Source organism: Rattus norvegicus, chromosome 1 (genome assembly GCF_021556685.1).
Source record: "Rattus norvegicus strain SHRSP/BbbUtx chromosome 1, alternate assembly SHRSP_T2T, whole genome shotgun sequence".
Taxonomy (NCBI): domain Eukaryota; kingdom Metazoa; phylum Chordata; class Mammalia; order Rodentia; family Muridae; genus Rattus; species Rattus norvegicus.
Window position 1 is genome coordinate 95186088 of NC_141534.1, and position 16200 is coordinate 95202287.

General features: G+C 47.5%; 1 protein-coding gene across 14 annotated transcripts in view; it reads left to right on the top strand.

Annotated features, from left to right (window-relative positions):
* Positions 1-4553, top strand: part of Fbxo27 (F-box protein 27) — a 67433-nt gene extending 62880 nt beyond the window's left edge. For all 14 annotated transcript variants that reach the window (XM_087581866.1, XM_087581851.1, XM_087581867.1 and 11 more), the window contains 4 exon segments: positions 139-250; positions 372-467; positions 1846-1981; positions 3580-4553. In XM_087581866.1, coding sequence (XP_087437992.1) covers positions 139-250; positions 372-467; positions 1846-1981; positions 3580-3723 — 488 coding nt within the window. In that variant the 3' untranslated portion in view covers positions 3724-4553.
* The last annotated feature ends 11647 nt before the right edge of the window (positions 4554-16200 follow it).

The window sequence follows — 16200 nt, forward strand, 5'->3', positions numbered from 1 at the left end:
GTTCTTCTTTTTTTTTTTTTTTTTTTTTTTTGTTCTTTTTTTCTGGAGCTGGGGACCGAACCCAGGGCCTTGCACTTCCTAGGCAAGCACTCTACCACTGAGCTAAATCCCCAACCCCCCCACTGTTCTTCTTTACAGAGGGCCTGCGCAAGTGGATGGTGCGGCATGGTGGGGATGGCTGGGTGGTGGAGAAGAACAGGAAACCTGTACCTGGGGCCCCCTCACAGACCTGCTTCGTGACTTCCTTCAGGTGAAAGCCCCACCCCACCCCACCCCACCCCACCCCACCCCACCCCAAAGGGCCAGAGCCTTTGAGAAAAGGCCTGCCGGTTCTCACGACCGACCAACCAACCGCTGTCTTACCTTCCTAGCTGGTGTCGAAAGAAGCAGGTTGTGGACCTAGAGGAGAAGGGTCTATGGCCAGAGCTGCTGGACAGTGGTGGTGTGGAGATTGCTGTGTCTGACTGGTGAGTCTGGGGACAGGAAAAGCCTGTTAGCAAGCACTAAGACCCCATAGCACACACTTGTAATCCCAGCACTTGGGATGCTGAGGCAAAACGATTATGTGAATCCCAGGATGGCATAGATGAGCTCAAAACCAGTGCATGTGTGTGTGTGTGGGAGGGGGGGTGTGGGGGTGATTGGAGAGATGGCTCAGGGGTTAAGAGCACTGGCTGTTCTTCCAGAGGTCCTGAGTTCAATTCCCAGCAACCACATGGTGGCTCACAACCATCTGTAATGGGATCTGATGCCCTCTTCTGGTGTGTCTGACAGTAAATTAAAAACAAAACAAAACAGTGTGGGATCTGTGGAGTCAGTCAAGTGTTACCAACCCACAGTCAGGTGTATCCAGATGCCTGTCAGAGTGTCGACTCTCCGTACAGAGTTTTTATTGGAGCTTACTGAGCTGGCTAACCAATTAGTTGCCTGCCCCTGTGGTTAGCCACAGCCTTCAGGCCAACAGACATGAACTCACAGCCCTAGATTACACTACAGCACTTTCTAAAGTAGCCAGTGTTGGCCTATGCCCCTCTGTGGACATGGCCAGCTCTTGTCTTCTATCAATATGGTATGTATGATTGGGTCTCCAACAAAGACACTCCTGGCAGGCATGACTTTGCAAGGGCCAGAGATCGTTTGAGTGCATTTCACTGGGGCAGAGACAAGTACAGGAGCTGAGGATCGAACCCAGGGCCTCATGCATGCTAGGAAAAGCCTCCTCCACTAGACGGCACACTCCAGGTCCCTTTGCACTTTTATTTTGAAGCAGAGACTCATCAGGTTGCTTGGGTTGGCCTTGAACTTGAGACACTCCTGTATCGGCCTCTAAAACAGCTGGAATTACGTGCCTGAGCCACGTGGGTCTGCTGCCCACTGCTCGCTCGGGTTACAGCACGTCTCACTGTCCCTGGCTTCCAGCTTTCGTTTTTCTTTTGAGGCAGGGTCTTGCTATGTAATCCTGACTGGCCTGGAATTCTCTGCAGGCCAGACTGGCCTTGAACTCACAGAGATCCACTTGCCTCTGCCATCACACCCAGCAACACCCAGCTCCTTCCATGAGTTCTGGGGTTCAAACTCAGGCCATCATTCCTGTGCAGCAAGCCCTTCACTGACTTAGCGGCCATCTTGCCAGCCTCTTTTTTTTTTTCCTTTTTTTTTTCTTTCCGGAGCTGGGGACCGAACCCAGGGCCTTGTGCTTGCTAGGCAAGCGCACTACCACTGAGCTAAATCCCCAACCCCAATTGCCAGCCTCTCAAGACCCTTGTGGGGAATGTAATTTGTACCCACGGGGAGGCTAGACCCCCAAAGAGGAAGGTGACGCATTGAGACCTCCGCTTCCCACAGGTGGGGAGCTCGACACGACAGTGGCTGTAAGTACCGTCTCTTTGTCACGCTTCTTGACGCTCACCAGAACATCATAGAGAAGTTCTCCTCTGTGCCGGACCCCATTGAACAGTGGAACAACGATGTCTACCTGCAGGTGAGCCTCTAACCGAAGATGAGCTTCTCACTGGGTGGGCGTGGGCTGGTGGGGACTTGGATGGTCACATCATCCTCAACAGCAGTTGCTTTTACTATCTGTCTATGGATTTTTGCTTTAAGATTTATTTATTTATGTATATGGGAGTTTTGTCTGCATGTGTGCATACCAGAAAAGGGCATCAGATCCCATGGGACTACCACTGTAGATGGTTGTGAGCCACCATGAGAGTCCTGGGAACTGAACTCGGGTCCTCTGGAAGAGCAGCCAGTGCTTTTAACTGCTGAGCCATCTCTCCAGCCCCTCCATTTTTGGTTTTAAATTTGTTTTTTAATATGTGGGGACTGTGTGTGTGTGTGTGTGTGCGTGTGTGTGTGTGTGTGCATGTGTGTGTGCATGTGTGTGTGTGCGTGTGTGTGTGTGTGTGCATGTGTGTGTGCATGTGTGTGTGTGTTGTATATGTATATGGGGGCTGTGCCTGTTTATGTGTACATGTATGTGGAAGGCAGAGGGATCAGTCATATGTCTTTCTTTTACCCTCTGCCTTACTTTTTGAGACAGTGTCTCTCACTGAATGAGGAGCTCATGGCTAGACTGACTGGTCAGTGAGTTCTGTAATTCTAGAGTCTGCCCTGGCACTAGAATTACAGATATACATATCCCCTCAGCCAGTTTGTACAGAGGTGCTGGGGACCTTAACTGGGGTCCCTTGTACTTATATGGCAGGCGCTTACCAACAGAGCTGTTTCCCTGGCCCCACCCTCTCATGCCTTCAGAGTCAAGTGCCGGACTAGGCAGTGCTGGCTGAAGTCTACTGTTCAAACAATGGCTGTCAGACCATGCTGAAGGGCAGGATGGTTGTGGTGGGTGATCATGACAACTGGCCATCTGCCCATCCAGGGGTGGCCATGATATGAGGAATCACTGTTGGTTTGATTTCAAAGCTCCTGCATGGTATCTGGTCCAGTTTACCCTGAGATTCCTTACGTCATGGCCGCACAGGACAGACAGACTCTTCTTCCATAGTGGCTAGAGCCAGGAGGGCCAATAGAAATAAGCTTCGGCTACCTGATATGTTCTGACCTTGCTTGGGAAGTCACATGACAAGACCTACACAGGCTCATTCACTTCTGCCACTTTTTTTTTTTTTTTTGAGACAAGGTCTCTTGTAGCCCAGGCTGGTCTCAAACTCACTGTGTAGCTGAGGCTGGCCTTGAGCTCCTGGTTCTCACTTCTGTCTCCCAAATGCTGGTCATAATTGCAGATATACACAGCCCCACCCAGAATTTCTGCCACATTTTGATGATAAAGCCTCCTTTATTTAGATGGGTTGTTTTGTTTGTTCCTTTCTCTTTGGCACAGTTTCTTACTATATAACCCAACTGTGGAGGACTATGTAGCCTGGGCCTCTAACCTCCTCTTCTTCCACCTCAGTTCTCCAACCCTGTGATGGCAGGAACTTGTCACCACACATAGCCTCAGATTCCACCTGCTAATGAGAACACGGCAAGATTTCAGCAGGGCCATGGTCTGGGAAATCACAGACTGGCTGACGGAAGGGCTGTGACACAAAACTGACTGACTTCTTCTACCTCCAGGTCACCCACGTGTTCTCCAACATCAGGAGGGGCGTCCGTTTTGTGTCTTTTGAACACTGGGGCCAGGACACACAGTTCTGGGCTGGCCACTATGGGGCCAGAATGACGAACTCCAGCGTGATTGTACGAGTCTGTCCATCCTAGTCAAAAGGCCACCATTTTGACAAGACAATCTGACTGTGCCTTCCTGAAGCTGTCATCTGGAAACCCTCATGAGTCAAGCACTGTCCCTCCCTGGTTCATGAAACTTTAGGATCCACTGAAGGGTCCTGCTTGGCCTTTTTTCAGAGTCTGGAACACGGAAGTCCTCCATCAGGTCTGCCTGTTGCTGCTGCTTTAGAGCATGGGTGCCTGGGTGCCCGGATGCACAGGTGCCTAGATGCACGGGTGCCCTGGTGCATGGGTTCCCTGATGCATGGGTGCATGCTGGTCTTAGATCACAAGCTGTCCCCGATATTGATCCCTCACCCTTTTTTGAGACAGATGCCTTTGGCGCTTTGTGCTGGGACTACAGGCACACACTGACACCACTCAGCTTTGTGCAGTGCTGGGGATGAGCCCAGGGTTTCGTGCATGCCAGGCAAGCATTTTGCTCTCCGAGCAACATGCCAGCATCCCCTCTGGTCACATGCTGTTTCTGCCTCAGGGACTTTCTCTGTCCCTTCACTGAAGCCCTCTACTTATGGCTGAACTCAGAATTTATGGTTAGCAAAACTCCAGCTCCCTTGGGTAAGGAACCAAAGCTTTCTTGACTACAACCAGGCTTCCGTATTGAAGGGTGTCTTAGGGTATCTACCCACAGATTTTCTCCAAACAATTAGGAAGTGCCTAGAGCCCAGGCCCTGATCATCACAGATGTCTATAATTGTGTTATATTTAAAGTTACCTTTCATTTTCTCAAACAATGAGAGAATAACACACTGGCAATATCTACCTGCCAATTGCACTGTAATAAATTGATTATTTTGCCTAAACTGGTTCATATCTTTTTGTTTCTTTTGGTCTTTTTAAATGCTTTTCTGTGATTGTCATTGTGGTTTTGAAACAGGGTCTCACTATGTAGCCCAGGCTAACCTGGAACTCACTGTGTATGTAGATTAGGCTGGACTCAGATAGCTGCTCGAGCATGTGGTGTGTATGTGTGTATGTGTTTGTGTGTGTGTGCACACGCGTGTGCACATGTGTGTACCTTGTGTGTGTGGTGGTGGTCCATGTATACCACAGGGAGCACGTAGAGATCAGAGGACAGCTTGGGGGAGTCGGTTCTTTCCACTATATAGATCCTAGGGATCAAACTGGGGTCATCTGGTTTAATGGCAAGCACCTTCACCCACTGAGCCATCATTTTGACTTTTTTTTAATCAGACAGGGTCTTCCTATGATATGGCTGGCCTGAAACTCAGGACAATCCTCCTTCCTGTGTTTCCCAAGTGGTAGCATTACTAGCAGCACGTGCCCAGCTTGCTTTGGGTCTTTGTTTCATTTTTGAGGCAAGATCTCATGTAGCCTAGGCTGACCTCAAACTCTGTCTTCCTTGAACTTCTGAGCCTCCTGCCTCCGCATCCCAAGTGCTAAAAACTGAACTCCAGTCCTTGGTAAGAACAGCACTCAGTTTTTACCACTGAGCCATTTCTGCACCACCAGGTTTTCTCTCTGAGTGGGAGACTTTTTTTTTTTTTGGTTCTTTTTTTCGGAGCTGGGGACCGAACCCAGGGCCTTGCACTTCCTAGGCAAGCGCTCTACCACTGAGCTAAATCCCCAACCCCGAGACTTTTTTATTTATAAATAATTATTTGTTTTTTCTATTTTATCAGTGTCATGATTTCAATATGCTTGGCCCAAGGAGTGGCACTATCTGGGGATGTGGCCCTGTTGGAGTGGGTGTGTCACTGTGGGTGTGGGCGTTATGACCCTCATCCTCACTGCCGGGAAGTCAATATTCTGCTAGCAGCCTTCAGAGGAAGATGTAGAACTCTCAGCTCCTCCTGCACCATGCCTGCCTGGACGCTGCCATGTTTCTGCCTTGGTGATAATGGACTGAACCTCTGAGCCTATAAGCCAGCTCCAATTAAATGTCCTTATAAGAGTTGCCTTGGTCATGGTACCTGTTCAAGCAGTAAAACCCTTAACTAAGACGAGTGTTTTCTCTGCACGTGTATCTGTGAACCATGTGTGTGCAGTACCTGTAGAGACCAGAAGAGGGCATCAGATCGCCTAGAACTACAGTTAGAAACAGTTGTGACCCACCATATGGGTGCTAGGAACTTAGCCCTGATCCTCTGGAAGAGTAGCCAGAGCTGTTAACCCCAAGAGATTTATTCCAGAAGTTGTTAAAGCCATAGACAGCAGCAGCTTGACAGGGACTTTGAGAACAGTTCAGGCCCATGTGCCAAAATTTGGATTCCTTCATATGGGTTACAGGGGAAGAGACGGTTCTAGGTCTTGTAATTGATGAATGCTCACAATCCAGGATGTCAGGCTGTCTCTGTGTCAGCAGCTGTGAGGGTGGGGAGGGGAAAATCTGGAAAAGAAGCGAGTCACTTTAGTTCTGGAAGCCAAATTATTGCACCTTCAGGGACTATCAAATTCCAACCAACATGAATGGGCTTTCAAAATGGCTTCTCCTTGTAAGAGAGACCATGGAGAAACCACTGAACTAGGCCACTCCCTGGGTAGAAAAACAGTTTATTGGAGGCCTGTAAGAGAACTGGCCTTCAGTTCTTTTATAGGCAACAGGTAGGACACTGGTAGGAAGGGAGGATTCTGGGAAATAGTAAGAGAATAAAAGGGGAGAGATTGGGAGAGCCACTGAAGGAAGACGCTAAGGAAGAAGCACTCAGGACAGAAAGGAGAGGTTACTAACCAGCAGGTAGATGAACTCAGGTTAGAATAAAAGGATTCACTGGGGAACACAGAGGATGTCAGGAGCTAAGCAGAGGTAGCCAGCCACATAGATGAGCTCAGGATAGAATCAAAGGAAAGATCTGCCCTGGAACACTGAGGAGACTAGTGTAAACCAGTGGGGAGCTGACCTCAGGCTGGAGTAAAGAGGAGATTCACCTAGGACTTGGACGCACGAAGCTGAGGAGAGGTAACTAACCTATGGAAGACAGAATAGTTCGAATGGGTTAAATAAGTTATGAGATAGTTGGGGCTTATGGCTTTGGCATTTATGAATAAATGATTAGTCTCAGAGTCATCATTCCGAAAGCAGGGACGGAAAAAAAAAAAACAAAACATTTGGGCTGGAGAGATGGCTCAGCCGTTAAAGGCTAGGCTCACAACCAAATATATAAAAAAAAAAAAACATTTATTTTTTTATGGAGAACACCACTCGAACTGAAGTGTGTCATTTACAAGGCGGATTTTACTGTTGATCAAGAGTAAATGCTCAGAAGGGTCAAACACACACAAAGAGGAAGTGCGTCCAGTTTTTATTTTTACTCGGGTGATGGCTGTGTCCTCCCATTGGCTGTGGTCCCACTTCACAGCCATAACTCAAAGGCTTGTCTGGAAAGAACTGACACCCAGAAAATGAAGGAAAGGGAAAGGGGGTCTCTGCTCCTGACCATCAGACCCCCGGAGTGCAGCAGGGGGCCTGTGTGTGAACGGAGGTCTCACTGGGTGGTGGGATTGAAACATTAGCATCAAAGCCATACAAGGTGTTAGGGGCCATTTCTGAATTCCTTGTTTTAGACTCGAGTTTTATAGCACTTGGTAGAAATCACTTATATTTGATATTTTTTTACACTAGGATCCAGGAAATGATCAAAACTAGCCATTCTATGGGTGGGCCAGGCCTCGTGACACACACAGGCCTTTTATCCCAGCACATGAGATGCAAAGACAGGTGGATCTCTGAGTTTCGGGCCACTCAAGGTGATACACTGAGACCCTGCCACAAACAACAGCAACAACAAACTGGTTTTTTTTTTCTTTTTTCTTTTTTTCGGAGCTGGGGACCGAACCCAGGGCCTTGTGCTTTCTAGGTAAGCGCTCTACCACTGAGCTAAATCCCCAACCCCAACAACAAACTGTTTAAAAATCAAATTTGACTTCTACTGGATGCATATTATTTCCCCACTCTCATCAAGTCAAGCTGAGGTAGGAAAGCATAGGGAATAGCTTAGTGACCTAGGACTCTACTTGGCTTAGACACTCTCCTTTCCTCATAATGCACTTGGCAGCTTGTCTCCTTTACCTGAGTGTACTATGCTCACACACCCATCTTGAAACAACGTACTTAGCGTTTTGGACTCCTGCCTGCATCAGGCTACATGAAAACCACTCTCTGAAAAATGGGATAAATTCTCCCCCCACTAACATATCTAAACAGATTATATTCAGTTATATTCTCCTTATGTTTGTGTAGAAGGGAAAGGCTGGCTTTGCCTGAACTAGTTTTGGGTGTGTGTACAATAAGGCTAAGCTGTGTCCCCTGCTAAACTCATAGAAAGAATATTCTATTTAGCATCTAAGGCATGCAGAGGTCAGAGGACAATTCTGAGTTGGCTCCTCCTAGAACATTTGCCTAGAATTCCCCAGTGAGGGGCTGGGAGTGTGGCACAGTGGTAGAATCCATGCCTGGAATTCCCCCAGTGAGGGGCTGGGGGCGTGGCTCAGTGGTAGAGCCCCTGCCTAGAATCCCCCAGTGAGGGGCTGGGGGCGTGGCTCAGTGGTACCCAGGTTCAATCCCTAGCACTGTTGAGAGGGAGTTAACCCGATTAAATCTGGCCTCTGTTGATAATGATGTGTCAGTGTGAGCTCCGTAACACTATTAGATGCAGCGTCCTGGTGAGCCATATCGATAACGAGGACAGTTATTGGTGTGGCAGAAAGCTTAGATGGGAACTTAGCACAAACCCACAACCACTCTAAAACAATAAATTCTAACGCACAACATAGGAATGAAAGTCAACACGGGAGAAGTACGTTTTCAGATGGAAGGAAAGAGTGTCTTGGTGGCTTGGAAACAAGCATCCTGGAAGGGAGAAGGGCCAGAGGTCTGATTTTATCCTGACTCCTTAGCTAACTACACACTGTTTTGCAAAACTCCCAAAATGAGATTGCATCTTTTACATTGTCTCCCTGGCCCCACAGCCACTCCAGATCACATTGTTTAAAAAAAAAATCATTTATGGAGACGCATCGTTTGTACCTTTTAAAGTGCAATGTTCTGGTCCCCTTGGTGTCAGAAAGCAAAGGTGGCTTTTATTCATGTTACAATTTTATGGCTTTCTTTGATCAAGGCAACTCTTACGAGCACTGCAAGCATTTTTTTTTTTTTTAATTCAGAGGTCTGGAGAGATGGTTCGGCAGCCTCCCTTTCCAGAGGACCTGGGTCTGATTCCCAGCACCCTCTTGGTCACCACAACTATCTGTAACATAATTTCTAGGAAACCTGAATGTCTAAAGCCCTCCTCTGACCTCTATAGCCACCCATGATTCATAGACATGTATGTAGGCAAAATATAAAATTAAAATTAAAGAAAAAAAAAATAAAACAACCAATAACTCAGTGCCAGGAGTCAAAAGCAAGGCAGTAAGGCACAGCTTACCCTGGAGCCATCTCTTCAGTCCCTAACCTAGTTTTTTGTTTATTTGTTTGTTTTGTTTTTTTTTGTTTTTTGTTTTTTGTTTTTTCGGAGCTAGGGACCTAGGCAAGCACTCTACCACTGAGCCAAATCCCCAACCCCCCTAACCTAGTTTTTTAATGTTCTCTTTTCCCTCTACTTGATAGTTTGCTCAAGGCATCAGTGGTAAATCCAGCCAATATAAACTTCACAAGTGCAAGAGGCCAGGCTATGGTGAAAGCTGGTAGGGATGGTGCATTGGCCCAGAGGCCCTGTGGGCGTTAGCTTTGTGTGGGAGATCCCTGCAAGCTTTACAGGCAAAGGATTCCTAGTGAGGGCCTGGGGCTGTGGCTCAGTGGTAGAGCCCCTGCCTAGAATCCCCCAATGAGGGGCTGGGGGCATGGCTCAGTGGTAGAGCCCCTGCCTAGAATCCTCCAGTGAGGTGCTGGGGGTGTGGCTCAGTGGTAGAGCCCCTGCCTAGAATCCCCCAGTGAGGGGACTGGGGGCGTGACTCAGTGGTAGAGCCCCTGCCTAGAATCCCCCAGTAATGGATTTGGAGTGTACTCAGTGGTAGAGTGTTGCCTGTGTTGGAGCTGCTGATAAAGCATTGTGCCAGACCCCAAATTTTTTTTATTTTATTTTATTTTATTTTTTGGAGCTGGGGACCGAACCCAGGACCTTGCGCTTGCTAGGCAAGCGCTCTACCACTGAGCTAAATCCCCAACCCAGACCCAAAATTTTATTTTCAGCATAGAAGGATAAAAGAAAAATGTTGGGCTGGGGAATTTCAGAGTGTGAACTCTGGCAACAGAGATTGATAAATGATCCGTCCCGTCGACAACCACTCCTATTCCCAAGGGACCCTACATGCTCTGCCTGTCCATCATGATCTTTGATTTCTTCCTAGAGAGGGAAAAGCCCGGCAGAGTACCTCTGAGTCACACCATCAGCACGTTTTCGTGTGTGGGGTGGGAGTGGGGGGCTGGTCAGGCGGGATTACAGACGGAACGCAGAGGAGAGGTGGGCACCAGTCACACCAGCCCACGCCAATGCAGGCTACCCAAGCAGCACCCAACAGTAATCACTGGTTGGAGAAATGAGTTACTATTACTCCAGAACCTCAGATGTAGGCCCTTCTGTCCCATGAGACCTGGTGTTGGGGTGACTGCTGATAAAGGCTCAGGAGGGTTTGCTTATAGCTGATGTCAGATCATCACCTTCAGACGTATAACCAAGATGGCTAACTTCTGCTCACTAGGAATTCTGTGCTCCCAACGTCGTGTGTGTGCGCATGCGTGCGTGAGTGCGTGCATGCACGTGCATGTGTGTGTGTGTGTGTCCACATTTTGCCTGTCTGTCCTTGAGAGAATCTCACCATCCAACCCAGGATGGACAGACCCTTAGCAGTTTTCCTTGTTCCCAAGTGCTGTGGTCACAGATCCTCACCTTCATCCCCAGCTGTGACACTCTTTTCTTTTATGTTGGGAGGATAAAAGTCTCCTGTTAGCCAGATTGACTTTGAATTGTCTATGCAGTTGAGAATGACCCCCAACCCTCTGATCCTCCCGCCTCCACCTTCTGATTGCTCAGATTACAGGCAGAGACCACCGCTTTGGGGTTTTGCACTCTTAGGAATTGAAGCCAAGGCCTTGCGCATGCTGGGAAAGCACCCTACAAACTGAACTACATCCCAACCCTTTTAACATGGGTTTCTAAACATCTTCTCATGACAAGGAAGGCTTACAAGTGAACATAAGAATGGGGAGGGGACCCTACAGAATTAACACTTCTATGTAAATATCTAAGAATCCCTGGGTGGGGCCAGTCAGAGGATTCCAAGGGTTAATCCATTTGCTACTAAGGCTGCTGATCTGAGATTGATGCCCAGAATCCATATGATACAAGGAGAGAACAGACTCCTTAAAGATTGCCCTCTGACCACCACATACTTGCTATAGCATACGCATGTGCACATGTGCGTGCACACACATAAGTGAATACTTGGAGCCCGGCAGGGCAGCATGCGCCTATGATCCCAGAACTCAGAAGATGAAGGCAGGAGGATTTCAAGCTTGTAGCCAACCTAATCTACAGAAGGAAAGGGAAAAAAGGTCAGGAAAAAAAATTAAATAAAAAAACACCTAGGCACTGTAATGAACATCTTTAATTCCAGAACAGGAAGCAGAGGCAAGAAGATTTCTGTGAGTTCCAGGCCAGCCAGAGCTGTATTGTTACACCAGTATCCAAAGAGAGAGAGAAAAGGAGAGGGAGAAGGAGAAAGAGAAGCCACACTGTAGTCAAATGCATAAAACAACTTGTTATGGAGCGTTCAGCCCCAATAGATACAATTACATCACAACTCCGACACCTAAGCCTCAGGCTGCATTCTGAAGCAGGAAGACTAATGGTGGAAGGACCAGGAAGTCGCCTGTGACATTGTTTCTTCCAGCTGTGACAGAGAAGCTACACCCAGGATACCTCAAGAGCATGGCTGCCTAAACAGGAGGTGAACAATTCCGACACCAGTTGGTATCCTACAGCAGATGCCGGAAACCTCACAAACACCTGGATAAAGAGCTACAGGTAAGTAAGGACTTGGGGGGGGAATTAGTTTTCCCTAGGTGGGGAGGGGATCCCCCTGATTGGTTATCCAACTGCAGTCCAGGACGCATATGCAGCAACCTTGAATGGACTCAGCTGGTTGGATTTTTATTGATTCATTTGCATGGCTATGTAAGGGCAATGGTGAGAGATGAGAGGGACCATGACCTTGGGCGTGAGAAGGGGAAAGGGTACGTGGGAGGAGAGGGAAATTATGTAATTACATTTTAATTGAATTTTGAAGGGTGGGGCAGAATGGAGGGAAGAGGAGAGAATGAACCAGGAAGGTATAATTTAGTTGGCATTTAATATTTGTTTATTAAGGTTTTGTTGTTGTTGTTGTTTGTTTTTGCCTTTTTGGTTTGTTTGGTTTTTTTTTTTTGTTTTGGTTTTTTTTTTTTTTTTTTTTTTGGCAAAGTCTCACTGTATAGCCCTGGCTAGCCCAGAACTCATTATGTAGACCAGGTTGACCTGGACTCACAGAGATCACTTGCCTTTGTCTCCTGAGTGCTGGGAATAAAGCCATGCACCACCAGGCCCAGCTATTTTCATCAGTGTGTGTGTGTGTGTGTGTGTGTGTGTGTGTGTGTGTGTGTGTGTGCGTGCACACACACACACACACACCATACACCATGTGCGTGGCTCTTGGGAACCAGAAGAAGGCATCTCCCTGAGCTGAGTTACAGGCAGTTGTGAGCCACCAGATATGGGTGTTGGGAACTAAACTTCGGTCCTCAGCAAGAATAGCAAATACTGTTAACTGCTGAGCCATCTCTCCAGCTCCCATCGGATTTTTTTAATGTTGAAAGAATGCAGCGTTTAAAAAGTGTGACAAATGTGTCCAACCTAAATTATGTCACCGAGTAATGTGTTGTTTCAGACCTGAGATTTTTCACTGAACTACAGGGCATGAAGGAGTACTTCTGCCTGAGTCTGGGGCACTGGGATGTTTAAAGAGCTCCCTGTATTTAATCTACTACAAGTGCTAAGTGCTGTGCCTGGCTGTGCTTCTATTGAGCTTCTGAAGAAAATCGAATGGTTTAAATTTGTAAAAAGCAGAATATTTAGAGAATTTAATTAACTTCCATTCTAAGTGGGCTGTGGAGTTGTTGAAACTGGATTTGGTAGAACATTAATCAAACAAGCCTTGAAAGTGGATGTTACAATTTCCTAGGTTTGTAAATAGAATTAATATGTGTATGTAGAACTCTGGTTCCTCAAGAACTCTGGCTCAGACAAGACAATGTTTCATTTTCTTTCTTTTCATTCTTTAAACTCTGGGCCTTCTAGCTTCTCAGGACACCTGCGCCCAAATGCACCTGCACATATATACTTATAAATTCTTTCAAAACTATTTTTTCTTTTTTTTGGAGCTGGGGACTGAACCCAGGACCTTGTGCTTGCTAGGCAAGCACTCTACCACTGAGCTAAATCCCCAACCCCCTTTCAAAACTATTTTAGATTTACTTACTGTCTATGGGTGTTTTGCCTGTATGTGTGTATGTGCACCATGTGCATGCAGTGCCCACAATGGCCAGAAGAGGGCGTCAGCTCTCTGAAACTGGAGTTACAGGCAAGGTTGTTAGCAGTCTTGTGGATGCTGGTAACCAATCCTCTAAAAAGGCAACCGGTGTCACTAACTGCTGAGCTATCTCTCCAGCCCCAGCATACACAAACATTCAAAAAAAAAGGGGGGGGGGAAGGGGAAGGGGAAGGGGTGGCATAGGGTAACCTCCTTTTACTTCCTCAATGCAAAGCTATGGGTGGCATCCCCACTACCCCGAAGTAATAATGGGAGGATGATTAAAATCAAACAGAAAACAGTGTGTTTCATAATAAGTCTCCCTCGTGCATTGCTGGTACAAAGGAAGGGCTACTTAAAGAGCTGCAACAGACATCTTGGGCACCCCTCACACCGCCTTTAGAGAGGGCATCTTCATCACAGGCAGTATGCCCAAGTTACAAGATCCTTTGCCAAGTATTTGAGGAAGTTTGAAGGTAAATCACAAATGCAACAAGGCTTTGGCTCTCCCAGAGGTGTCGACTAGCATCTCCCTGATCCCTAGGGATGGACTCCATGGACACCTGAGACACAGGTATGCAAGGTGATCTCTGAGAATTTCCCCATGCTGGGCTCCTGGGGGTCTTGAGAGTTGCCGAGTGTGCACTATTATGGCTCCTGTGACCAGTCTGGGTTACAGGAGACCGTTTCAACAGAGAAAAGAAGAGGAGGAAGAGGGAAAGAAAGAAAACAGCCATTGAGAGAGAAAAAAAAAAAAAAAAAAAGCAAAGATAACCACAGGCTAACCCAAAGGAAGAAGGTGGAGGTAGCAGGGCTTTGTTGACAACATCAAAAGAAGGCCAATTCCAGGCCACCAAGATGGCTCAGTAGGTAAGGATGCTTGCTGACAAGGCTGAAGACCCAAGTTCCATCCCCAACATCTACACTGTGAAAGGAGAGAACCGACCCCCAGTTGTCTTCTGATCTGAACCATGTTGTGTTCCTGCCCCCCGGATAAAACTGTTTAAAATAATTTAAGTGACTCCAACCCCTGACTGTGTCTATTTATAGATTCCTTTTATAGCTTTCTTTCTTGAATTCTTTCTGATCTACTCCAAATCCTGATTTCTGGCCAAAGGAATGGGCTAGGGGGCTGAGGCGATGTCTCAGCAGTCATGAGCACCTGCTGCTCTCGCAGAGAACAAGAATTGTTCCCAGCGCCTGACTGCCTGTAACTGCAGCTCCAGATGGTCTGACTGGCTTCCTTTTCCAGCCTCTGTGGGCGCACACAGATGCGGACACACACAGAGGCGTAAATAAAAATAAAAGTATTTAAAATAAGAGGATGAGATCGTAATTTTGTCTCTGGAATTATTGTTTACCAGGAGGGTTCCTGCCGCCAGAGACCGTGCCGATGTTCGTGGTCCATACCACCTCCAACTGCTGTGGACAAGGACGCTGTCTTTGCAGTAGTATCAATGACTGCAGTCTCATAACTGAGAATAAGAAACATTGGAATCTTCTGTGACAACCTTGCCCTCCCAAAACAGTCCAGACAGGAAGCTATTGAAGAGAGCCCTAAAAATCATGATAAAGGATTGAGGGATCCAGAGGGGTTAGGAACTCCACAAGAAGACCAACAGAATCAACTGACCTGGACCCTTGGGGGCTCCCAGAGACTGAGCCACCAGTCAGAGAGCATACGCAGGCTGGACCAAGGCCCCTACACACACATAGCAGTTGGTCTTCATGTGGGTCCCCAGCATCTGAAGCAGAGCCTCTGACTGTGTTGCCTGCCTGTGGATTCTGCTCCCCTAACTGGGCTGTCTGGTCTGACCCCAGTGGGAGAGGACATACTTGAGATCCCAGTGTGGGTTGGTTCCCTGGAGGGACCTCCCCCTTCTCAGAGGGGAAGGGTTCAGGGAAGGGGGCCTGTGAGGGGGGACTGAGAGGAGGGCAGCTTCGATTGGGATGTAAAGTGAATAAACAAATAAATAATCAATTAATTGATGAGAAAGTTGTGATAAAGATGTTGAAGTGTAATTCCTCACAGTTGATGGCTTCTGACGGGGTGGGGTGAGACGGGGCGGGTTGGGACAGGGAAGGATTCACCTTTCTTTTTTTTTTTTTTTTTTCTGGTTCTTTTTTTCGGAGCTGGGGACCAAACCCAGGGCCTTGCGCTTCCTAGGTAAGCGCTCTACCACTGAGCTAAATCCCCAGCCCCAGGATTCACCTTTCTTAAGGGATTGGCCACTGGAGTTTGACCATGCTCCAGTGAGTATATGAGCAACTTGGTGTATGGGGGTGGGGAGGAGCACGAGAGTGGAAGTGTGAACCTAGGAGGAGTGAGTGTGATCAGGCGCATTGTATGAAATCCCCAGATCACTTATAAAAATGTTATTGTGTTGGGGGAGAAAAAGAGTTCATCTCAGTGAGAAGGGCGTGGTGGCGAAAACCTTTGATCCAGGTACTAGAGGGGCAGTGGATCTCTGTGAGTTCAAAGCCAGCCTGGTTTCCCTAGGGAGTTCCAGGTCAGTCAGCGGCACACAGTGAGACCCTGTCTCAAAAAACAAGTTCACCCAAATGGGGCCAATCCCTGACAGTGGCAAAAATAAAGAAAGAAAGAAAGAAAGAAAGAAAGAAAGAAAGAAAGAAAGAAAGAAAGAAAGGCCACCTTAGCACGTTAAGTTGATATCTGTCTTTCTGGCCACTCAACAAGTTGGAGCATCTCCTTTGTAAGAGTCTCTTTGGTCACTGTCTGCCATCGTCTGGAGACTGCCTCTTGTTAGACTGGGGAGGCCAAAGGTTGCAGCCACGGTAACTTTCCCCTTGTCTTCCGTGCCTTCCTTCTGTGAGGTGAGGTCTTTTGTATCAGGCCGGCCTCACACTGGATCAGATGCTTCCCTTCTGAGCGCTGCAATCTGAGATTCCAGGAGCCACTGGGGC